This window comes from Suncus etruscus, chromosome 7 (genome assembly GCF_024139225.1).
Source record: "Suncus etruscus isolate mSunEtr1 chromosome 7, mSunEtr1.pri.cur, whole genome shotgun sequence".
Taxonomy (NCBI): Eukaryota; Metazoa; Chordata; class Mammalia; order Eulipotyphla; family Soricidae; genus Suncus; species Suncus etruscus.
Window position 1 is genome coordinate 60367439 of NC_064854.1, and position 23737 is coordinate 60391175.

General features: G+C 45.3%; 3 protein-coding genes across 3 annotated transcripts in view; 1 reads left to right on the forward strand and 2 right to left on the reverse strand.

The window, feature by feature from the left end:
- Window positions 1-9448, reverse strand: part of SLC9C2 (solute carrier family 9 member C2 (putative)) — a 37790-nt gene extending 28342 nt beyond the window's left edge. Inside the window, 9 exon segments of the mRNA XM_049777605.1 lie at window positions 726-756; window positions 758-831; window positions 2007-2073; window positions 2075-2145; window positions 2790-2931; window positions 6402-6524; window positions 7029-7129; window positions 8243-8339; window positions 9212-9448. Coding sequence (XP_049633562.1) covers window positions 726-756; window positions 758-831; window positions 2007-2073; window positions 2075-2145; window positions 2790-2931; window positions 6402-6524; window positions 7029-7129; window positions 8243-8339; window positions 9212-9448 — 943 coding nt within the window.
- Window positions 9449-12850: 3402 nt separating this feature from the next.
- ANKRD45 (ankyrin repeat domain 45) lies at window positions 12851-22997 on the reverse strand. Its single transcript, XM_049776587.1, is given in 6 exon segments — window positions 12851-12893; window positions 13696-13807; window positions 13810-13836; window positions 14411-14505; window positions 20480-20647; window positions 22637-22997. Coding segments are annotated over 6 exon segments (789 nt in total). The 5' UTR covers window positions 22992-22997; the 3' UTR covers window positions 12851-12861.
- TEX50 (testis expressed 50) lies at window positions 15719-17880 on the forward strand. The gene is made up of 2 exons (XM_049776718.1): window positions 15719-16042; window positions 17578-17880. The coding sequence occupies exons 1-2, from the start codon at window positions 15719-15721 to the stop codon at window positions 17878-17880; spliced, it is 627 nt and encodes a 208-aa protein (XP_049632675.1).
- Window positions 22998-23737: the final 740 nt, after the last annotated feature.

The window sequence follows — 23737 nt, forward strand, 5'->3', positions numbered from 1 at the left end:
TCCCAGCATCCCATATGGTTCCCAAAGCCTGACAGGAGCAATTTTTGAGCATAGAGCCAGGAGTAAACGCTGAGTGCTGCTGGGTGTGACGCAAAAACAAAACCAAAAAAAAAAAAGGGGGGGGGATGAGAAAGAAGAAAAATGGGGACATTAGTAGCAAGAGATATGTACTGTTGAAGGATGCTGGACATTGTATGATGAAATTCAATCATGAACAAGTTTGTAACAATCTCACAGTGATTCAATTAAAAAAAATTTATCAAAGAAGAAAGAAAGAACATCAGCGCTGCAGCCCGGATCAGACCATCCTTGGCATTATGATATGCTCCAGGAGATGTACTGGGGCTCCTAGGACCCACCTTGTCACAAGGCACAGGGCAGGAAGCAGAGTGGGGTGGTACCAAAGATTAAACCTCAGTCTCCCACACTTTTGTCACTGGTACTGATGCTCTTCTTTGTGATTCTCTGGGCTCTCAGTGAATGCTTCTGTGCAGTCTGGGGCAGAGAACCCACTATGAGGTAAGGTTGAGGAACAGAAAACCAAGGGGCTTGGACCAGGGATCTCTAAAGTAGCAGAGAGAGTAGAGGGGAAGGCCACTGACCGGGTCCTGGACTGTCCCTGCCCCGTGATGCCTGCTGAATTAAAGCCTATCAATCCAGAGAATCCATGAGTGTTACGTTCACTATGGAAGCCACCACACTTGGGGTGTCCTTTGGAGCCTTACCTATATAGAAGGTCATATAGACCAAGGATAATGCAGAGAATGACATTGGGCCAGGCATGGTGCTGAAGAGGGTGCATGAGGGATGAACTCGAGGATTTCAGGGCCCCTGTTCCACACAAGCACACTTCCCATGATGCTCACGCTTGAGAGCAATGATTATGTGGAACATCTGTAGAGAGAGGTGGGGGGGGGGAGGGGACAAATCCACTTGGGTTTCTTTCACAGAGGCCACTGACATCTGTTCCCACAACATCTGCCCTCAAGGTCCTGCTGAGGGTCCAGGGCCTTTTACGGGGCACAAGGTGCCCTGGCAGGAAAGAGCAGCCAGAGGTCCGAGGTGAGTTTGCCTTCCTCCAGGGCCAGCAGAAATGCAGAGGCCTGCAGGAGCAGCAGAGCATTGAGAGGCACCCAAGAAAAGTCCTTTAAAGCTCAAACCTTCCCCTCAAAATTTCCTCTCCTAGCAGGCAAGGCTTTGCTCCCACTCCAGCTGAAAACCCACTGCCTGCCTCCCAGAGTAGATCTTACTGAAGAAAGGTAGGGGCACAGCTCAATGAAGCCTGCCAGGCTATGTCCACCCCCAAAAAGGCCTACAGGTCCCCCCAGCAGTGCTCTGTCAAACTAACCCATCCAACTACTGGCTGTGAGATCCATCAGGGGCAACTACACACAAACACACACACACACCACACACACGCACACACACACACACACACAATGGGCGTGCATACATGCACAAATCCACCTAAAAGGGGCCAGAGCACAATAACACAGTGGTAAGGCATATGCCTTGCACGTGGCTGACCCAGGACGAACCTAGGTTCGAACCTGTCGTCCCATATGGTACCCCGAGCCAGGAGCGATTTCAGAGTGCATAGCCAGGAGTAACTCCTGAGCATCACTGGGTGTGGCCCAATAACCAAAAAAAAAAAAAAAAAAAAAAACCACCAAATCCGCCTGTGATTTGGTGGTTTGGGGCTGCTCAAACCTACCAGCTACCTTCAGACACAAACCCAGGAGCAAATCACTGACACATTCGAGGCCTGCAGGGTTCATAGCCATGAAGAGGGCAGTGAGAAATGGCATGATGCCTCTGAGGCATGGTGCCCTGGGGTGGCCCTACAAATGGGTCTCTCCTCACTCTTTGTGATGCTATTCTAATGGGCCAGGGTGAGGAAAGACATCCAGAGGCCACCACATCTATGCATTTTTCTTTGAGTCCAAACTAAATGCCCATTTACAAAGACTCCTGGGAAATACAGAGATAAAAGACAATGCTCCGACCTCTGAACTCATAGAAGTTAGGGATATTTCTCCGGAAATTCCCAAATAAAGTGGTAATGAGGCCGCACTATGACCAGCGATTCTCCACTAATGATATCCATGTGCATCTTGGAAATACCTGGAGAAGGAAAGGCAAAGTCTAGTTTCACACAACACATTGAAAGAATGTACCAGCCAGGAAACACAAGACAGAAATAACCAGATGGAAGTGGGGTGGGTGCAGACAGCCATAGCAGGGATGGGAGGCACTGCCCAGTTTCTCTGTCACCCCTTCTCTATCTACTTCAGAATGAGATAAAGATAAAATAAAATCTTCTCATGGCACAGCAGTTAGCATGAGCAAACGTAAAATTACCAGTCTTTGAAAATATCACATTTAAGGGTCCTGGAAGGTAGCTTGAAGGAGGTAGCATGTGGAAGCTCCAAGTTCAATTCCCGACATCTCAGGATCCCCAACCTCTATCCTGATGGCCATGGCGACTCCACCAACATCAGGTATCGAACATCATGCAAATAAATATCTTCATGCTTTCCGTTTTTAAATTTAGTTTTGGTTTTGGGGCCATACCCAATGGTGCTGAGGTTATACTCCTGAATCTGAGCTCAGAAATCACTCCAGTCAGGTTCAGGAGACCATATGATATACCAGGGATTGAACACAGGTCATGCATAACAAACATCCTACCCGCTGTGCTATTGCTCCAGCCCCAAATACCTTTTTTAATCAAAGCATATAGATTATGATAGTAAATCTGACATACCATTATTTTCCAGTGACTTCACAAGAAGTAGGGTCTATAATGCTTATCACTATACTGAAAAGTAGAGTGGACTGCAAATCCCATAATTCCTTATTGAATTTTACAGTCACACAGACAATAACAATGAGTGCTGTGAAGAAGTTGATTAGTCCAACCAATATGACCTGAAAAACAGAGTCAGAGCACAAAGTGAGTTACTCAGGCCCTAATGTCAGTTCTGGTTACACAGCTTGGAAAATGAGTCTCTGAAATAGAAATGTGAAAAGGTATTATGGGCTTCCCTTGAGGTAAACAAATCCCCCTTGCTATTTAAAGGTGGACTAATCAAACTTTTCTTGCTGCGAGTCCAGCTTAAATGGTTTTCTCATTCTCAAATGGAATGCCAACTTCTCCTCTTCTGTGTAAAACATTTCTTGGTTCCTGTAGGATTGATCTGAAGTTGGTGGGTGGGAAGGCCAGGAGACACACCAATGCAGAAGTCCCCTGCCAGTTCATTGCTCATCTCTTTGCAGTTTTTCTCAAGGCTTATTCAAGAGGGGGGAGGGTGCTGGGCAAACATTTCATTGGAAAAAACTGCCTTCTAAAGGCTTTTCCCATCATTTGAAGGGCGCTGAGAAAATGTACCCCTCCATACAGGGCCAGAGACCATAAATGAATAAAAAAAAAAGTGGCATATTCTATTGGGATAAAGGGAAAAGAGTGGGCAGTCAGAAAAAGCCTCTCCCCTCCAAAATGAAGAGGGGCCAATAGATGTGGAAAGGGCTGGGGTAACAGGCTCTGTGTGGTAGGGTCCCAAGCCCCTCCCCCAAGAAATGACATCAGGAGTGCCCTTTAAGCATCACCATCTGAGGCAAAAACAAAGAAAAGATGCTGCATGTTTACAAAGGATCATTTCCCATTCAAGCTTCAAATCCTGGCATCTCACATTGGGTCCAGTGTTTCACCCTGGGGCCTGGAGATGCAGCTCAAATGACAAAGCCATGTTTGACATTTACAAAGTCCTGGCTCGTTCCCAAGTACTGTGTGCTTCCTTCCCCAAAGTACTACTAGGTCCTACAAAAATTTTTTGGCTCTTTGAGCCACACCCAGCAGTGCTCAGTGGTCACTCCTGACTCTATTTTCAGAAATTATTCCTCTCAGGCTCAGGGACCATGGGATGCTGGGGAATGAACCTGAGTCGACCTCATGCAAGGCAAACACTCTACCTGCTGTGCTATTGCTCTTCCCCACCCCATGAATTTTCGTAATTACTTTTCTAAATTTTTATTTTGGGGGGCAATTCTTTTCTTTTTTTTTTAGTTTTTGGTTTTGGGGCCACCCTGGTGGCGCTCAGGGGTTACTCCTGGCTCTCTGCTCAGTAATCGCTCCTGGCAGGCACAGGGGACCATATGGGATGCTGGGATTCAAACCACCATTGGTCCTAGGTTGGCCGATTGCAAGGTAAACGCCCTACCACTGTGCTATCTGTCTGGCCCATTGGTGGGGGCAATTCTTTTTTTGTTTGTTTGTTTGTTTTTTGTTTTTTTGGGTCACACCCAGCCAAGCTCAGGAGTTACTCCTGGCTCTACACTGAGAAATCGCTCCTGGCAAGCTCGGGGGACCATATAGGATGCCAGGATTTGAACCACTGTTCTTCTGCATGCAAGGCAAACACCTTACCTTCATGCTATCTCTCTGGCCCAGGGGGGCAATTCTTAACATTGCTCAGGAGCTACACTACTCTCAACTCATCGAGACTCCAGGGTCATTAGTGCACAGAGAATCATGTGGTGCCAGGGAGCAAACTCATGTCTCTTGCCCTCTAGATCTTTAAGCCATATCTGTGGACTGCTAGTAAAGCCATTTTTTTTTTAAAGCAAAAATTCTCAGTCTGGAAAATCCAACCCTTTTTTTTTTTAAAAGACATGCAAATATGAGTAACAAAACCGCAAAAGTAAAAGGCTGGAAAAATTATCACAGATATAAAAGCTAGGAAAAAGGTATAACAAGTAATATCAGGTAAAAGTGACTTAGGACGTTTGTCTTTTTTTTTTTTTTTGGTTTTTTGGGCCACACCCAGCAGCGCTCAGGGTTTACTCCTGGCAGGCAAGGGGGACCATATGGGACACCGGGATTCTAACCAACCACATTATGTCCTGGATTGGCTGCTTGCAAGGCAAACATGGCTGTGCTATCTCTCCGGCCCCTGGGGCATTTGTCTTGAATGCAGCTGACCTAGAATGGACCGCGTTTCGATCCTCTGGTATTCCATATGGTGCCCCAAGCCAGGAGCCATCTCTGAGTGCATAGCCAGGAGTAACCCTGAGCATCACCAAGTGTGGCCCAAAAACCAAAAAAAATAAAAATAAAAAATAAAAAAATTAAGTAAATAAGAAAATAATGCTTTCAGCAGTATAAATGGCAGTCTATTTATACAAAATAAAAGCTGGCAGAATTGCAAGAAGAAACTAAATATTTGCCAATAATTTAAAAAAATATACCTTGTTATGGGGGCTGGAGAGATGCATGGAGGTAAGGCATTTGCCTTGCATGCAGAAGGACAGTGGTTTGAATCCCAGCACCCCATATGGTCCCCCGAGCTTGCCAGGAGTTATTTCTGAGCGTAGAGCCAGAGTAACCTCTGAGCGCTGCCGGGTGTAATCCAAATAAAGTTGAAAAAAAAGACCTTGTATGTTGAACTGAAAACAATATTGGCCAAGACAGAAATGACCAAACTTCACAATTAATAATATAAGCTACAAAACATATTCACTTCCCTATACCCAACAACCAGAGAATAAACATTCAGGTATAGGAACATAGACATTTTGGAAAGTTAATTATGTGGTATAGGCAAAACAAACTTCCAGAAATCACAAAGTTGGTAAGAGGGCATCCTCTGATGACTTGTAGTCATAGAAATATTAATTTAAAAGGCTCTATGAGGGTGGGGGAGGTTAAAACAATTTCTAAACAACTAATTAAAAAGGTATGATCAAATTTAGGTAAGACTGGATCAAGATCAGCAGGATGAAGCGATGAGCAGCAATCAGAAAATAGAAAGCTGTAAATTATACAAAATAGAGAGAGGGAGAGAGAGAGAGGAAGAAGAGGAGGAGGAGGAGAAGGGAGGGAGGGAAGGAGAGAAACAGAAAGGCTCACAGTAAAAAATCAAAGTATGGGGCCGGGCGGTGGCGCTCGAGGTAAGGTGCCTGCCTTACCTGCGCTAGCCTAGGAGACGGACCGCGGTTCGATCCCCCGGCGTCCCATATGGTCCCCCAAGCCAGGAGCGACTTCTGAGCGCATAGCCAGGAGTAACCCCTGAGCGTCACTGGGTGTGGCCCAAAAACCAAAAAAAAAAAAAAAAAAAAAAAATCAAAGTATACCTAACTCAAATTACCAGGAAAAGACAAACTAAAAGCAAAGAAAACAAAACACTTTTTGAAAAGTCAAATAATCTGAAAAGCACAATTAAGAAACAGAAGCTTGGAGTGAGGTTAGAGTTTTGTCTTCAGAACAAGCTGAACTGAGGCAATGGGCCTAGAACCCAGAGACCTCCTGGTCAACCATGGACTCAGGATATGCGGGACTCCTGTCATTTCCTCTTAGTCTGCCAAGGCAGCAGCAAGCAGGGAGTGCTTGAAAACTGGCTCACCTGCCAAAGCACATTCTTGAGGTGGTCCACATCCAGGGCAGCCATGAACATGATGAGAGGCGCAAAGTAACAGAAGAGGGAGAAGTTGGGTAACTTGAGAAGAGGGTAGACAACCTGGTGTACCTATAGGGTGGAGAGTAAACATGAAGTCAGCACAATATCCCCTGGAGGAACTGCCTAGAACCATGCCTCCTCCTCCACTCTAAGATATTATTCTTCTCTGCAGAGGCCCAGCAGAGGCCCAGCTACCTGACTGATTTAGCTCTAGAGGGGCTGGACCAGGATGTGAGTCTGGGTTTGGGGATTTTGTCTGGGTTTGAGTGTTGGAGCTCTAGCCTGGGCCTCCTATGAGCATAGCTTTCTGGCAGCCGAAGAACAGAGATGGGCAGGGGACCAGGCTCTAGAGTAGAGGCAAAGAAGCCAGGAACAATCCAGTTTCCTCTCCCTACTTTCAAGTGAAGAGTCTCTCATTTGTGTTTCTGATGTTTGTGTTTAATATCTGACAGGTTTCTCCCCTGTTCATATTTTTAAAAAAAATTCCCTGCAGACAAGGCTAAGAAAGGGTCTGCAGAGGGTCTCTCTCTTTATTTTTTTCTGGGATTCTCCCATTTCTAGCATCAACATTACCTCAACCAGGTTGTAGGCCACATTCCCTAAAACTACTCCCGCTGAAGATAGCAGTAACATCACCATTGCCTCAGAATTCCTGAAGTATTGCCTCAGAAATCCTAGAACAAACACACGTGTTATTTCCACAGAATGAAGGTTTGCAGAACAAGTTAATGGAGGATTGCTGCTTATTTCATCCCAACTTTGCATCATGAAAACATTATTTTAAAGGGACTAGAACTTTCTCATAGTGACAAACACAGAATTGTTTTTGACTGTTCCTTTATCTGTACAAGTCTCTTACACCTGAATTGGTCCTTCCTTGCCAAGATTCTCCCTTACCTTTTTCTAGCTCCCTTTTACCTCCTCCTAGAGACTCAGGTCCTCTGAGGACTGGCAGCAGAACATACTTCATCCTGCTGGGGTCACCCTGGCCACCATGGTCAAACACATTTTGGTTTTGTTGCTATTGTTTGTTTTCTTTATATTTTGCTTTTTTGGTAATTTTTTAATTGAATCACCATGATACACAGTTCCAAAGTTGTTCATGATTAAATTTGCCATACAGTTTCTAATAGGCCATCACTTCATCAGTGTTAATTTCCGTCCATCAATGTCCCCAGTTTCTCTCCCAGCCTCTTCTTCCTGCTTCCCTTTGTGGCAGGACATTTTTCTTTTTTATCTCTTTATTTTCTCTTCCATCCTTTTTTCTTTCTTTTTTTTTTTTTTTTTTGGTTTTTGGGCCACACCCGGTAACGCTCAGGGTTACTCCTGGCTATGTGCTCAGAAGTTGCTCCTGGCTTGGGGGGACCATATGGGACACCGGGGGATCGAACCGCGGTCCGTCCAAGGCTAGCGCAGGCAAGGCAGGCACCTTACCTTTAGCGCCACCGCCCGCCCGCCCCCCTTTTTTTCCTTTTTAAATACAGCTTCACAACATTGTTACTAAAGGGTTATTGTTCATATCACTTTCCCTCCTTTCAGCACCCAGTTCCTGACCAGAGTGACCCAGTTCCAACTGTTAATATCATAGTGGTCCCTTCTCTGTCCTCTCTGCTTCCCCACTCCCAGCTTTGTTGACAAGCATTCCTATCATGGACCAGTCTTCCTGACCCTTATATCTACTGTCTTTGGATATTCTTACATACTTTCATTTTTGTAGCATCCCACAAATAAGTGGTATCATTCTATGTCTGACACCATTTTGCATGCAAGCCCCATGTCAAATCAACCTGTCTCCCCTAGCCATGGGCTCCACAAGGCTAAGGACCATTTATCATCATCATCATCATCATCATCATCATCACTATCATCATGTCTCCCACTCCACTGGACATGGGAAGACAAACATGCCATCTGCTACTTATAACAAGGAGAAGCTGAACCAGGGTCTTCGGGCCTCTATGACAGCGCCTGCCATGGAGGGGAGGTTTAGAGGGCAGAGGGTCAAAGCCCCCATCCCTACCTCCCAAAGCTATCACAGAAAAGATGACATGGGGAAGTGGGTTGCTATCTGCCACGTAGACCTCGTGCCCACATAGCAGGTCTTGATTGTGTTCCTCTTTCTGTCTCCCACAAGGAGCTCTTCTGATCTGCACCTGATGAATTCATGCCTTCTCAACTCTAGACAAACCTGCTGGAATCAACGAGGCAGGGAGATGATCCCCAAGAGTCCGCACTATCCCCTGTCCCTGTCCTCCTGCCTGACTCACAACACTGAGCTGGACGTCGGCTTTCTCTGACTGCGACACTAGAGAGGCAGGCAGTGACATAGAAGGTGATATAGATGGGTGGGAAAAGAGGTCAGTGTCGAGTCACACCAGGAAAGATTGAGGATGTGGAGTTTGGGGTGACCTATGCTGAGGCCTGGGCAGGTATGTATTCTTGAATACGTGAGATGGAAGTGCCCACTTCCTGGCCACAGAGAGCCAGTGGTTGGCATGTCCGCACGTCTGGGTCCATCAGCACCTGCTATCCATGTACGGGTGGACCTGAAACAGGTCAATCCTTGCTTCATTGTTTCCAGGCCATAAGCCTTGATCTAGAGATTCCTAAACTTTAGGAACCTCCAAACAGACTTAAACCCGTCTGTGGTTTCCTATCTTACCCTTGAAGCTGGGTAAGCCACGGGGTTCTGGCATGAGGCATGTGGCCCAAAACTGGAATTCAAGTTGGCCACACCCGGCTGGGGGTCCCTATACCTGGACCGTGAGCCCTGTAGGCCCTGGCACCTTCCTAAGCCCATTGTCCTCCACCTGTGTTTCCAGCAGGGCCCTCAAACCAAGTTCTTCTCCAGACCAACAAAACCAGCTAAGCTTTCTTAGCCACCAGGCTACCTCGGAGGTGAGATGGACATGCAGATTCTCAGGATTTCTAAGCAAGCTACTGGGTTCTGTGTCTACCCCGGCACCAGGGCTATTTCCCTGCCAGCTTCCCATTGGTTCCGCTGCTCTGGCTCACTTCATTCTGATTGGCTGCATGCATGTTCCCCGCCCACCGTGGCCCAGCTCCAGGAAAAGTGCCTTTCTCTAGGCTTAGACTGTCTGCCCTCACAACTGTTTTTAACGGCTTTTCGATGCCCGCCAGATTTAACAGCTACCAGCAGTCATGGGTCAAGTGACAAAAGGGCCTCACCTGTTTTTCATATAGCTCTTTCTTTATTCTACCCTCATCAACATTACTGTCCCGTACTCTTCTTCCCTTTCCATTTTCTTTTTCTATCCGCCCTTTGCAAAAAAGATGGTCTCACTCCCATCTTCCTCCTTACTTTCTACTTACCATTGGCTTCTGAGCCTTATTTTGGAGTCTCGGTATCAACCGTTTTCCAACACCCCCAATTCAGGGATGGCTAAGAATGGCTTTGCCTCAAACGTTTGACTGAAAACAAACACTAGCATAAGTTTGAACAAATGAAGACTCATCAAGTTTGAGGTTTTCTATCAAGGTCATTCCACTGTGAGAGTGAGATTTTCTCTCATTCTTGAGTCACATCTAACCCAATCCTCTTCTCTGGAATTATTTTCAAACCTTGAGAGAACTGGCCACTTTGCCTTTCAGATGAGCTTTTAGTTTGAGAATCAGACTTTTTCTTTTTTTTTTTTAATCACAGGATTCTTTTCTCCCACCTGGTTTAGAAGCCATGTGGCCCCTGAACACGGTCTCGAATTATCCTTCTCTGAACCACTGCATAAGGCCAAACTTCCACCTTCACGTAAACATGTAGCATGGATCCTTCCCACCATCTTTCCCATCCATGATTCTGCTTGGCTCTAGACTTTTCCAATGGAAAATGGAAGACTTTTCTGTCTTCCATTGGTCCCCAAAGGCAATGCCACCACGTATGTAGAAATTCTTATTGGGAAGGGGTGGGCCACATCTGGCAGCACTCAGAAGTTACTCCTGGCTCTGTGCTCAGAATTCACTCCTGGCAGGCTCAGAGGACCACATGAGATGACAGGGATTGAACCCGGGTCCGTCCAGATTGGCCAAGAGCAAGGCAAATGCCCTACCACTGTGCTATCACTCTGGCCCCCAGGGATTATTATTTCTGGTTCCCATCTGTATCTTATATACAGACATATATACATTTTGTATGTTTTATATTTGGGAAGTATCAAAAAGAAACATTTATAGACCACAAATTGTGATTTGGCTGGACTTTACAAAGAAGATCTCTATGTGTGTCCACTCCTCAGGGCATCAGCTGCCATAGTTTGATGAGAAGACAATGCTGCAAGGTGGCACAATCCAATGGCTTGCAAGTGGTAATAGCACAGTACTGTGGATTGCTCGTTGGGGCCCATCACTTGGTTTTTCCACAGGCCTGCTTCCAAGTACAAGGATTTCAAGAGCACCAGATGGGATGGCTCCACTCCTCATTACCTTTCCTCTGTAAGAAGACCATGAGATCCTTCCACTGTGTCCATGTGAGGAGCAAGCAAAGGAGTCTCTATGGGAGGAAACATGGGGAATGGAAAATTTATTTCCATCATAGACTAGATTCCTCCTCATGGGAGCCCACCAGGTCTCTACACTCAGGTGTACTGTTCTGGCCTGAAGAGCAAAAGTCTCCAGAGCAGGGCCTTAGGGCCAGTGATGAGTCATGGCAAAAGGTTCTACTACAAATGTAACATGAGACAAGTTGTGACATAATAAGTCCCTGATATATGTGAGCATCCAATACAAAGGTAAAATGATCTTCTTATTCATATCTGGTATGTAAAAATTCTCTTAACACAGGACAGCAAGATCAAAAGGCTATTTTTTCTTCTTAACTGAATGAATGTTGGTTTCTTGCAGTAATTAATTTCAGATGCATAGACACACAGAGACATCTCTCAAGGTGATTATTTATTTTTGTTCATTACCAAATGCCTAAATTCCATTTATCACCCATCAATGGACCCCTTTTACCCAAAGAGACTAGCAGAATCTAGTACTAGCAGGACTGCATGCACAAAAGCAATGTTGTATTCAAGGCCCAAGCTCAAAATATGTAGAACAAGAGTACAACAAACGTGGCACCAGAATTCTGTCCAAAACAAATGCACTTCCTAAAGACACTAACTATGTATGGAGGTGAGAGGGAGAAGCAAGCACTGGTCCACTCTGACTGTCCACCAGCACCGTTTTTTCTAGGCTCACCAGCAAGGGCTGAGGGAAGTTATTGCTCATTATTTTTGTTTAAGGCAACTGAACTAGTACTGATTACAAGTGTAAAAGACTTTAAAATTTATGTTTGAAACATTTTTTATCTCAACTGTGGTAGAGAAAATGTCAACAGGAACATAATAAACTTTTTCTTCTTCCTCTCTAATAATAAGAAACTAGCCCACAAATGGAACAAAGTCCGAGGACAAAAAAAGTAATTGTGGGTTGTTTGTTTTTAAAAAATCTATAGAACTGTTTTTTAAGATTTGTAGAAAGTCAGAGCATCATAGAATATTCTAGGACCCAATCAGATTGAAATGGAACAAAAGCCATCTCAAAGCACTAGCAAGAAGCCAGCAGGAATTCATAGGGCAGAGCACAGGGCAGCTGCCTAGAGCCAGAGGTACAGTCTCGAGAGTCAGATGCCATGACAACCAGGTTGCAGAGGCAACCAGGTTCTAAAAAAGATGGGAGGGAGTTAATAGAGAAAAAATAGGTTCACATGGGGACTATCCTCCTCCTCACAGGTAAAAACATTTCCAGGGGGTAGGGGTTTCCCAAGTCATGCCCAGGGAGTCTGCGGGAACACACACCTGGTTAGAAATTGGGGGCTATAATTTAAGGGGAAGGGCCTGAGAACAGGGAGCTATTTCAATCCCTGTAATGCCAGAACCATCAAGACCACCCTGGTAGCATTAGGGGCCTCCAGGGCTGTGCCTGGCAACTGGTGCTAAATTAAGTCTCATGATCTCCCAAATTCAGACTCCCCCTTTTCTTTTAAATTCTAACTTGGGAAGACAAATTCATCACTGTTAGCCAGGTATCTCCCCCCTCTAGCCAGTTTTCCTTTGGAAAGATGGACACCTGTCTGTTTGCTTGGTTTTGTTTTTTTTTTCCCCCCCTCTGGAACACAGTTTCCAGAATGATAGAATTTATTCATGGAGTGGGAATCTCCTGCCTCAGTTACCCAGAAGTTGATTCTTGTCCAAACTTTGTGAGCAAGCCCCCTCAGGAAGAGCCTATAAGCTGGGGTTGGGCAAAGCAACAGCGGAGAACCAGGTGGGACTGGGGAACAGAAGCAGGGTACTCCCATCTCAAGGTTGAGTCCTTTAATAAAAAGCCACAGCTAGCTTCTTCACATCACAGGACATCAGTGGGCCCAAGGTACTTGGCTCAAGGCGAGGTCTTAATTCACCGTGTCTTAATATACGGACTTGGCACTTCTCACTTGGCCTGAATGTAAATATATTAAATGAATTTTATTATTAAAAACAAGAGCCAGTTTTTTTAAAAGCAACTGGCAAGGAATAAAATAGTAGGTTCACCTACATCATCACTATGACTCAGTGAAGGCATGTTAACCCAAAAACATCCTGCTTTAAGGTCACACAGTGAATTCAGTCCAGTGTCATCAGGAGATTGTTCGATATTCATGATGCTGGAAAAAGAGTGTGAGCAAAGTCCCTGGCCTCTTCCTGCATCACAACACGAGCATTTACTCCAGAGGTTCTCTGATGGGAAGGGTTGCCTCGAGGGAAGCCCTGAGCACACAGTGGTTAGGAGGGCCCCAAACGGTGCCCCCAATAAAAGTTGGTTTAAGTCAGAATACCAGAAATAACCAGTCTTGTTCAACCTGGTCTTTATCTTGTCTGGCATTGAAACCACATTTTCTTTTTCTTTTTCTTTTTCTTTTTTTTTTTTTTTTTGATTTTTGGCCCACACCTGGCTGTGTTTAGGGGTTACTTCTTGACTCTATGCTCAGGAATTACTCCTGGCGGGCACAGGGGACCATATGGGATGCCAGGGATCAAACCTGATTTAACTGCATGTAACCTACTCGTGTGCTATTGCTCCGGCCCCAAACCACTTTTTCTTTCTATTTTTGTTTGTTTGTTTCTGAGGCATACCTCAGGGATCGCTCCTGGTGGGGCTTGGGGGACCCTGTGGGATACTGGGGATTGAAATCAAGTCAGACTCAAGGCCAGCCACACACCTGCTGAACTCCAGCCTGCAAATCACTTTTTCCCCCACTTACGAGCTTGGGTCATTTTCGCATAGATGGGCGTCACAATGTCTTCCAGTTGCTGCTTCTGCTCATAAATCTCCTTGACAGATGCCTGCTGGTGTGTCTCCAGCCACTCGCTTTTTCAGCCGACATTGCACCCAGGATTGTGTTCTGTGGACAGACGCAGTGTGTGTGGATGCTCCCACCGCACTGCCACTTCCCAAAAGGCTGCAGTGGGATGGGAGAGTACGTCCTCTGCATGTCCAGTGTGGCCATTTCCTGTTTGTTATTGATTGAGGCGCATCCAATAGTGCTCAGGGAATACTCCTGGCACTGTGCTCATGAGTGACCCCTACTGGTGCTCAGGAGACATGCACAATCCTGGGGTGGGTGGGGAGAACTGCACGCTAGGCATGTAAGTGACTTCATCCTGACCCAGTAGTTCTCAGGACCCCCCACAAACTGAGTCTGTATTCTCTCTGGGGCCTGGACACAAGGAACCCTGGCAGTGCTAACGACTTACTCCAGACTGCATTCAGGAGCCACTCCTAGTGGAACTTGGGGGGACCATAGGATGTCAGGGATTGAACCCAGGGTGGCCACTTGCAGGGCAAACACTTGTACTCTCTCTTCAACCTATATTGGAACCTTTTTTATTTTGTTTTGTTTTGTTTTGGCTACACCCGATCTACACTCAGGAATTCCTCCTGGCAGTGCTTAGGAGAGCAATGACCCTCTACAGCACCTTGTCCTCCTTGAAGAGCTTTGGCTGCCCCTTCTCTGTGTCGGTCACCCCAGTGAAGACCTTGGTGATGTACTTCTTCAGAGTCAGTCTGGCATCTGAAAGAGCAGAGAGGGAAAAGGGATCTTCATGTAAGAAGAGCCAGCAGTTTGTAACATGCTGTTATCATAGACCCAGAGTGTTACACAGATGGGAAGGAAGAGAACTGCTTCCAAGATAGCAGCTGTTTTCCCTGAAATTTAATAATATTCATCTAGTACAGCAGTTGAGGTGCTTGCTGGGGCTAAGAGCTCTGAAGAAGAAATAAACTAAAAACATGACATGCAGGGCCAAAGAGATAGCAATAATGTGAAGGGCACTTGCCTTGCTCAGTGCTGACCTAGGTTTGATCCCTGCCTGACACCACATACTGTCCCCCCAAGACCTGCCAGGTGTGATCCCTAAACTCAAATTCAGGAATGAACCCTGAGCTCCACCAGGTGTGGCTCAAATCCTCCTCCTCAGAACAAAACTGTGAAGCCAGACCTCAAAGAGACAGAACACAGGGAAGATCAGCCACTGCCTCTGTGCATGGCCACCTCCCACACTGTCCTCAGCACCACTCCATGCACACTTGTGAAGCTCCTGCTCCCAGTTAGTGTCTTGATCTCACCCATTCTCATCACATGTCACTTTGATTCTCTTGCCTTTTGCTTCCAACTCCAGACTGTAAGCTCCTGAGGCAGGACAGCCCTGCAATCCTATCTCAGCTATTACCACACACACACACTGTGCCAAATTCCCTACCCCACCCTGCAGCTGGAGAGTCCTACAGCATCATGGTAGGGACAGAGGTCAGCTGGGGCAGGGGACTGAGGGAGACATCCAACATCTGGCTAACTGTCGGAAGGGAAGGGTATCCCTAAGTGGATAAATAAGCAGATACTGGTTTGTGTGCAGGTAATCACCTCCAACTTTCCAGAGGCTGAATGGGAAAGTCCATGTACTTTCCATGATCACAGTTCAAACAGATGAGGTAGCAACATATTTTGAGAGGTACACCTTGCAGAAGCCAAAGCAGCACAAACCATTCTGCAGAGAAAAGCAGTGTCTGGAAGCCACCAAATGCTGGAGACAGCCATTTATAACCTCACTGAAGCCAGGGAGTCATAGTAGCTAGTGATGTGACAATGGCTGTCAGGCAACAGGCACATTCCCTTAATGATAAAGGGGCCCTTAAACATTCTAATAGAGAGCATCTAACACTTGGGACAATTCTACTCTGTCTGAGAATTTTTGATCATAGACATTTTTTTCCAATTGGAAAAAAAGATGCCACCCCTTCGTGGACTCACTCTCCTTTTCCCTCTGCTCATCTGCTTCTTCATGGAGAGCTTCTGCATTTGTGACAGAACCACCTGGACCAAGGTTGGGTGGGAGATTTTTCCAGAAGAAATGCCTTATCTGAAAGTTCACCTTTCATCATCTCACTGTCTCCCCTACCCTCTGGACAAACTATGCTGCAATTTGGGCAACTTAGATACCCTTTACAGTTGTATGTATCTCATTTATATATCTCTGGAAGCTCTGGTCCTAATCCTAACTGTCCTGTCAGTGCATTACCTGTGGACGAAATGGAAGAAACACAAAAAACAGGTGACTCCATGATGTGAGCAGTCAAGTCTAGTATGTCCCCTTGTTTGTCTGCCCTTTTCCTGGCAAGCAGCATTCTGCACATACTAGGCTCTCAGCAAGCATTGGCCCAATTAGATGGCCCTCAAAGTACCCTCCTCTGCTCCCTCAAAGTTTATTAGAAACACACCAAGAAAGCAGTGATCCAGTGTGTGAGTCATGTATGTCAAATACAATGTGTGTCATTTTAAAATAAAGAAATTTTGTCCAGGCCAGAGGTAAGTTACTGGTCCTTCTGCAGCTTCCTTGGCCATAAAATTGAAGCTCTTGAAACAAGAGCTAGGTCCTCTCCTAGACCCACATAGAAACTGCCAGGTGCTTTCTGAATGAACCAGCCATGTACTTCTACTATCTGGGCAATGTTCAAGGGTCTTCAGTCAACCACCCCCTTTGCCACTTTGTCCCACAGGTGGAGTCAATCTTAAACCCTCATTCACAAAACATCAGTGACCCTCACAATAGGTACCTGGTTTATAAAACAGCAACTATGATTTTATTGCATTGTCTCTTGACACTGCCTAGCACAGCAGCTTTCCCTAAACCATAAAAAGTTATCTGCTGGGCCCGGAGAGATAGCACAGTGGCGTTTGCCTTGCAAGCAGCCCATCCAGGACCAAAGGTGGTTGGTTCGAATCCCGGTGTCCCATATGGTCCCCCGTGCCTGCCAGGAGCTATTTCTGAGCAGACAGCCAGGAGTAACCCCTGAGCACCGCCGGGTGTGGCCCAAAAACCAAAAAAAAAAGTTATCTGCTGTTTCTGATGAGGATACTGAGGACTATAATCTTATCAAGGGGTTGGCACAGAGAAGTATTTCTTTTGCACTTGGATTTCTTCTAAGTAATCTTTCTTTGGCATCAGTAAGTCATCTTATATCTGATGCTTATGTGTGGTACATAATGATAAAGTACAGGATTACTATATACTCTTTCTGACATACTCATATTTACTATTAAATATAGCCTTTTAAAGTACTCTTATGAATAAGTAGTATTATAGGAGGATTGTATAAAAGGGTATTTCTTAGGTGTTTGGGTTTTTGTTTGGGGGTCATACCCAGCAGTGCTTAGGAGTTACTCCTTGGCTCTGTGCTTAGGGTGGAGGCAGCCAAGGGACCATATAGGATGCTGGGGATCAAACTCAGGTAAGATGCATGCAAGGCAGATGCATCTCTGCTGTGCATCACTCTAGCTTCCATTGGGCATTTGTAAATGTTCTGTTCATATTCCTCTTTCTTCTGCAGTGTGTGGGTCCTGCATTCACAGGCATGCATAACTAGCTGACAAGAATGCTCAGAAACATGTCACTGTTCATTGTTTCATCCTATGATTGTTATATGAACCTAGATGGCTGTGCTTACTCCATGCCCCAAGTATAAATAGGGAACTATCTCTTATGTCTGCTCTGTCTGGGATACAATGTGATGTGAGCATGGCCCATATAGCAGAAATGGGCAATGATAGTAAGAAATGATCAATATTGCTGCTCTGTTCTCCTTGCAGCTGGAAACACGAGACGTCTTGGCCTCCTCAAACAAAGACCCGGAGAACCAGACCATCAACGATGTTGACCAGATCCTCTGCAAACTGGTGGCTACGACTTCCCTGATGACCAAGTACCTGAACCACGTCTTCAAGGACCGTCCAGACAAGAAAGGCAAATACCACAAGGTTCGAGTGAAGAAAATAAAGGACAAAAGGGAAAAGGAGCCCAAGGAGCCCGAGGAGCCTGGAGTTTCCATGTGCAAATGCAGCGCCAACCAGTATGAGGACTATGCAAGGAATGTCTTGACAGAGCTTATGTAAGGCTAGGAAGGCTTCCTGGCAAGATTCCTGCCACACTTTAACAAAAACTTTCTTAAAGACTTTTGGGTAGGAAGGCCATTTCCACTGGACTCAAAAGGCATCCACACCCCCTAAAGTACTGGAGCATTCCTACATGACTTGGCGTTCAGAGATCTGGTTTGTTGATATCTGTTAGATCACTAATCATAGTGTAGAATCCTGGATAGTGGATCAATAAATCCATGATTTATTCATCAACATTTGTGATTTTTATTTTATTTTTCTGAGCCAATTTTAGGGCCAAATAAAATTAGGAGATTTAGTTTCTCATCTCAACATGGGAGTTGGGAGAAATAAATTCATCTTAACTATAATTTTTCTATAACAGTATGGTAATAAATTTAAGAATCAACATTTATTTTTTTTCAAATGATCTCATTTATGGTGGGGGAAGAGGAAAGAGCCTTTTATTCCTCTGCCTTGACTGGAGGGGTGGAGGGGCACACCCAGCTAGCAGTGCTTCGAACATCTTAACCCTGGCTCTCCCAGGATAGAATCTGAAGGGCTGGTTACACACACCACACAGCAGTGCTCACTGATGAATGTTAATTTAAGGGGATTACTGTCAATGTATCTTTAAGGAGTGACGATGTTCCCCCGTAATAACAATTGTACTGGGACACAAACCCCTGTAATGGACAACCACCCTAGTATAAAAGGTAAAGCCTGGAAGTGGGGGGAAGGGGGGATTTGCAGGAAAACTACCAGAGCAGAGCCTGCCGTCTGGGGGCTAGAGGCCCAGACCCCTTGGCCAGGGCAAGCTTAATACCATATGGAATGCCAGAGATCAAACTGAGGTCAACTGCATGCAAGGCAATTGCCCTCCTCACTGAACTTATTGCTCTGGTTCACAAATATAAATCTTTAAGTGAAGTACATGTATTCTGACCTTCCACAGCTACATTACTTAGAAGCTCTAATACTTGTCTGCATCACTAATTAGAAACAAAAATACTAGATGTTGGGGCTGGAGAGATAGCATTGAGGTAGGGCATTTGCTTGGATACAAAAGAACAGTGGTTCGAATCCGGCACCCCATATGGTCTCCCGAGCCTGCCAGGCGCGATTTCTGAGCATAGAGCCAGGAATAACTCCTGAGCTCTGCCAGGTGTGACCCAAAAACCAAAAACAAAACAAACAAAAAAAAATACTAGACATTTTCTTTTATCATCTCCATCATAAGAAAACATTTGATATTATTCACCATTGTTAGGAGCTAAGCATATGAAATGTCAAAGAAGGAAATCAATGAAATTTTACTCCATATGACAAATTCAGTTTTGACTGTTTTGGTTTTGTTTTCAGTAAGGTCAAAAAAGTTTGTTTCTGGGCATACTTTTGTGCATCCTGGGCTGGCTTTGTTTGGGTCTTATGGTCATACTTGGAGGTGCAGGCAGATTCTGGGTCAAGGTCATTCCTGGAGGTATTCCCGCAAAGCTGGGGATCTAGCCTAGGCTCCTTTATGCAAAGCTTTGCTGAAGCCCTTTGCACCTGATGTGAGTTTCCAGTCCTGTGAGTCATGCTTTAAGAAAGGGTTGTTCTGGGGCCGGGCGGTGGCGCTAAAGGTAAGGTGCCTGCCTTGCCTGCGCTAACCTTGGACGGACCGCGGTTCGATCCCCCGGTGTCCCATATGGTCCCCCCAAGCCAGGAGCAACTTCTGAGCACATAGCCAGGAGTAACCCATGAGCGTTACTGGGTGTGGCCCAAAAACCAAAAAAAAAAAAAAAAAAAAAAAAAATAAAGGGTTGTTCTAAAAGGGAATTGTTGCATGCCTGAGTGTCTGCTGCAGGTATGAGCACCACTCACCCCAACATGTGCAAGACCATACAACACACACACACACACACACACCTCCCTGAATTTTAAATGTGAATTTCACCTACAATCATTTCATAGACAGCTCAAATTCCATGCTATTTGTTTTCTTTTTATCTATAGATCTAATCATAAATTTGAAAGTATTCCCTAGGAAAATTGTTCCTGGAAGCATTTCATATGTATAGAAAGTAGTCTACAAAGGACTTCTTTTTCCTTTCATCTCAAATAAGCTCCCTTCCCTCAATTTCTTTGTTCATTTTTTTCTATTCTCACAGCCTCTTCCTATATATTACTAACAAGAAAACTCCTTTTTGCCACTAAATGATTCTTCCTAAGTATGATTTTTGTCCTCTCTCTCTCTCTAACCTTTCAGTGACTACTTTATGCAAATAAAGTATATTAACATAAAAAAAAACACAGTCTGGCACTTCAGGCCAGCAGCAGCATTGGGGTTCAGCATTGCTCATAAACCCCACTTGAGGGGGCACTTTTCCTCAGCAGCCTCCATCCAGGACCTGTTGACAGTATAACACTGAAGCAACTACTCTCAGTTCTCTTTGTTGCCAAAAATCCGAGAGGTAGACACCACGACTAGGGCTGAAATCAGTATAGACGTTCAGGATACTATAGTAGATGCTTCCAGAGTACAAGGGCAGCAATAGTACACAGACACAGCCAAAAGGTCTCAGAAGGAAGATCCCTCACATCGATCTGCTCTCCAGTATCTTGTGAGTCGCCTTACCTGCCCAGTCCAAGAATTCCATGCACTCGGTCTGTGAGTACCGATCTGCTACATCACGGGGAGTTTCTTGCCAGTAATTTTGAGCTTCGATGTCAGCATCCAGCTCCACCAGGGCTTTCAGAGTCTCCAGGCGGCCCCAGGCTGCAGCACAGTGCAGGAGCGTGTAACCTGGCCAGGTGAACACACACAGTTCAATGGGGGTAAAGTGAGCAGAATGGCTGCTCTTGGGATTTTTTTCCCATGAAAGAGCACCCAGTAATGAGCACTTAACTCAGGGTCATGATGCTGTCTGTGCTCAGGGATTTCCAGCAGGGGCTTATTAGAAAGGAAAGAGAGAGAGAGAGAGAGAGAGAGAGAGAGAGAGAGAGAGAGAGAGAGAGAGGAGAAAGAGAGAGAGAGGAGAAAGAAAGAAAGAAAGAAAGAAAGAAAGAAAGAAAGAAAGAAAGAAAGAAAGAAAGAAAGAAAGAAAGAAAGAAAGAAGAGAAAAAGAAAGAAAGAAAGAAAGAAAAAGAGAAAGAAGAGAAAGAAAGAAAGAAATGAAAGAAAGAAAGATAGAAAGAAAGAAAGAGAGAGAAAGAAAGAAGAAAGAAAGAGAGAAAGAGAGAGAAAGAAAGAAACAAAGAAACAAAGAAACAAAGAAAGAAGGAAAGAAAGAAAGAAAGAAAGAAAGAAAGAAAGAAAGAAAGAAAGAAAGAGAGAGAGAGAAAAGAGAGAGAGAAAAAGAAAGAGAAAAAGAAAGAAAGAGAAAAAGAAAGAAAGAGAAGAAAGGAGGAAGGAAGGAAGGAGGGAGGGAGGGAGGGAGGAAGGAAGGAAGGAAGGAAGGAAGGGAGGAAGGAAGGAAGGAAGGGAGGAAGGAAGGAAGGAAGGGAGGGAGGGAGGGAGGAAGGAAGGAAGGAAGGAAGGGAGGGAGGGAGGGAGGAAGGACGGAAGGACGGAAGGGAGGGAGGGAGGGAGGAAGGAAGGGAGGGAGGAAGGAAGGAAGGAAGGAAGAGAGGGAGGGAGGGAGGGAGGAAGGAAGGAAGGGAGGGAGGGAGGAAGGAAGGAAGGAAGGAAGGAAGGGAGGGAGGGAGGAAGGAAGGAAGGAAGGAAGGAAGGAAGGAAGGAAGGAAGGAAGGAAGGAAGGAAGGAAGGAAGGGAGGGAGGGAGGAAGGAAGGAAGGAAGGAAGGAAGGAAGGAAGGAAGGAAGGAGGAAGGAAGGAAGGAAGGAAGGAAGGAAGGAAGGAAGGAAGGAAGGAAGGAAGGAAGGAAGGAACCCATGAAGACAGAATTACTTTCATCCCCTTTCTTTGTACCATGAAACTGAAGTCCAGCCAAGTTAAGAAACTGGCTTAAGGAGCAGAACTGAGAAAATGGAGAGAGGATGTCAACACAGACCCTCTGGAGATGCAAGTTTCCTCCGAGGAAACTGGTGTCACTAGTATAGTCCCCTTAGGACAGTGCTTCTCAAATAGTGGGGCGCACCCCGGGGGGGCATGAGGCTCTGTAAAGGGGGGGTGTGTGTCTGACCTCCGCAAACACTGTCATAACAAGCTAAGCCCTGTGTTTATGTTTCTATGTCTCTGGAGCTGAGAGTTGCTGTGTCCTGCTTCAAACCCTGCTTCGAAAAACTATGTGTTGCAAAACATGCTCATTGTAGCCATTAATTCAGACATCATCTCTGATTAAAAAATCAGTTTAAATTATTTTATATTTTTTTGTTTTGCAGGTTAAAGTTTTTTAATAAAGATACTATTTACAATTAGGGGGGGCACAGAAATATTTTCTTCTTCCTAGGGGGGGCATGACAGAAAATAATTGAGAAGCACTGCCTTAGGGGCACACCCCCAGCTTTGGTCTCAGGAACTTTGCCAGTAACTATTGCTAGGAGGTGATTCTCCCTCATGGTACAGGGAATGGGGGCATTTCGAATCTACATTAGTTTTGCTATAGGAGTGTAGCTCATAAAATAATAGTAGGACATTTTCTACCATATTGTCCTGTGAAAACACACTCACACACACTCCTGGACTGGTGCATACACAAACATGTGCAAAAGAAAGCTCATCTGATCCGAAAGGTCTTAAATTATAGTGCCTGAACTTTCTTTTTCTAGAGCCGTTTTGAAGCATCATCTGTTTATGACGATCTGAGCACTGAGGAGAGCAGAGAACAAGATACCTCTGGTGGTCCTCGCATTCAGATTCACTCCGTACTTGGCCAGAGCTCGGATCACGTCACTTTGCCCGGCCATGCAAGCTGCGTACAACAAGTTTCTCCCAACAATGTCTTCTTCCAACAGTAACTGCATGGCATGTTGATAGTGAGGATTCTCAGGGTCCTCAAAGATGGCCTGGAGGTCTTGCATATCCCCAGTAAGAGCTGGCCTCAAGAGAGGACCAGCCCTTCTGCTATTCTCTTCTGCTCTGCCAGCCACCACATCCCCTTGTGCTTCCCCTTCTTCGTCTTCTTGGTGGGAGCAAAACAATGATTTTTCAGATGCCTCTGAGGACTCTGTGGGTCCTTCAGACTCCATTAGAATAGCCCCCCAAATACCTAAAATAAAGAAATTAAATTATAACAAGTTACTCATATTTGTGCGTTTTGTTTCTTTAATACATTAAGGGGCTGGAGCTGTATGACAACTATAAGGACCCTTGCCTTACACCAACCTGGGCTTGATCTCTAGCATCCCAAACGGTCCCTGGAGCCCTTCCAGGAGTGACCCTTGAGCACAGAGCCAAGAGCCCTGAGTACTGCCAGGGGTGGTTCAAAAACAAAATAATAATGATGATGATGATAATAGTTTTATCTTTAAAGCATAAGACTATTGGAGCCATAGCACTACAGTGGGAGGGCATTTGCCTTGCACACGGCCAACACAGGTTCAATTCTGGTATTCCATATGGTCCCCCAAGTTTGCCAGGGGTGATTTCTGAGCACAGAGCCAAGCATCATCAGGTATGACCAAAGCAACAACAGCAACAATAACAAAGAAACCAAACAAAATATGAGACTACTGACGCGTATTTTTCACTCTGGATATAAATACTTATGAAAAAAGTGGGTGTGTCATGAGCAAAAAGGAAACCCCACTTCCTCTGGCCCTGTTAGCTCTGGCTTCGTGCATACGGGCCAGCCTCACGCAGTGCAACACACAACACACACACACATACACATACACACACACACACACACACACACACACACACACACACACACACACACACACACACACACACCTCTCGAGAGGTGAAGCCAGGGACCCTACACATTTTTTCA

Excerpts from the sequence above, each read along its gene's own strand:
- TEX50 (XM_049776718.1), top strand. The coding sequence starts at position 15,719 with ATGCCACCCCTTCGTGGACTCACTCTCCTTTTCCCTCTGCTCATCTGC. Across the intron at positions 16,043-17,577 it reads GGAAGAAACACAAAAAACAG|CTGGAAACACGAGACGTCTT; the intron begins GTGACTCCATGA and ends TTCTCCTTGCAG.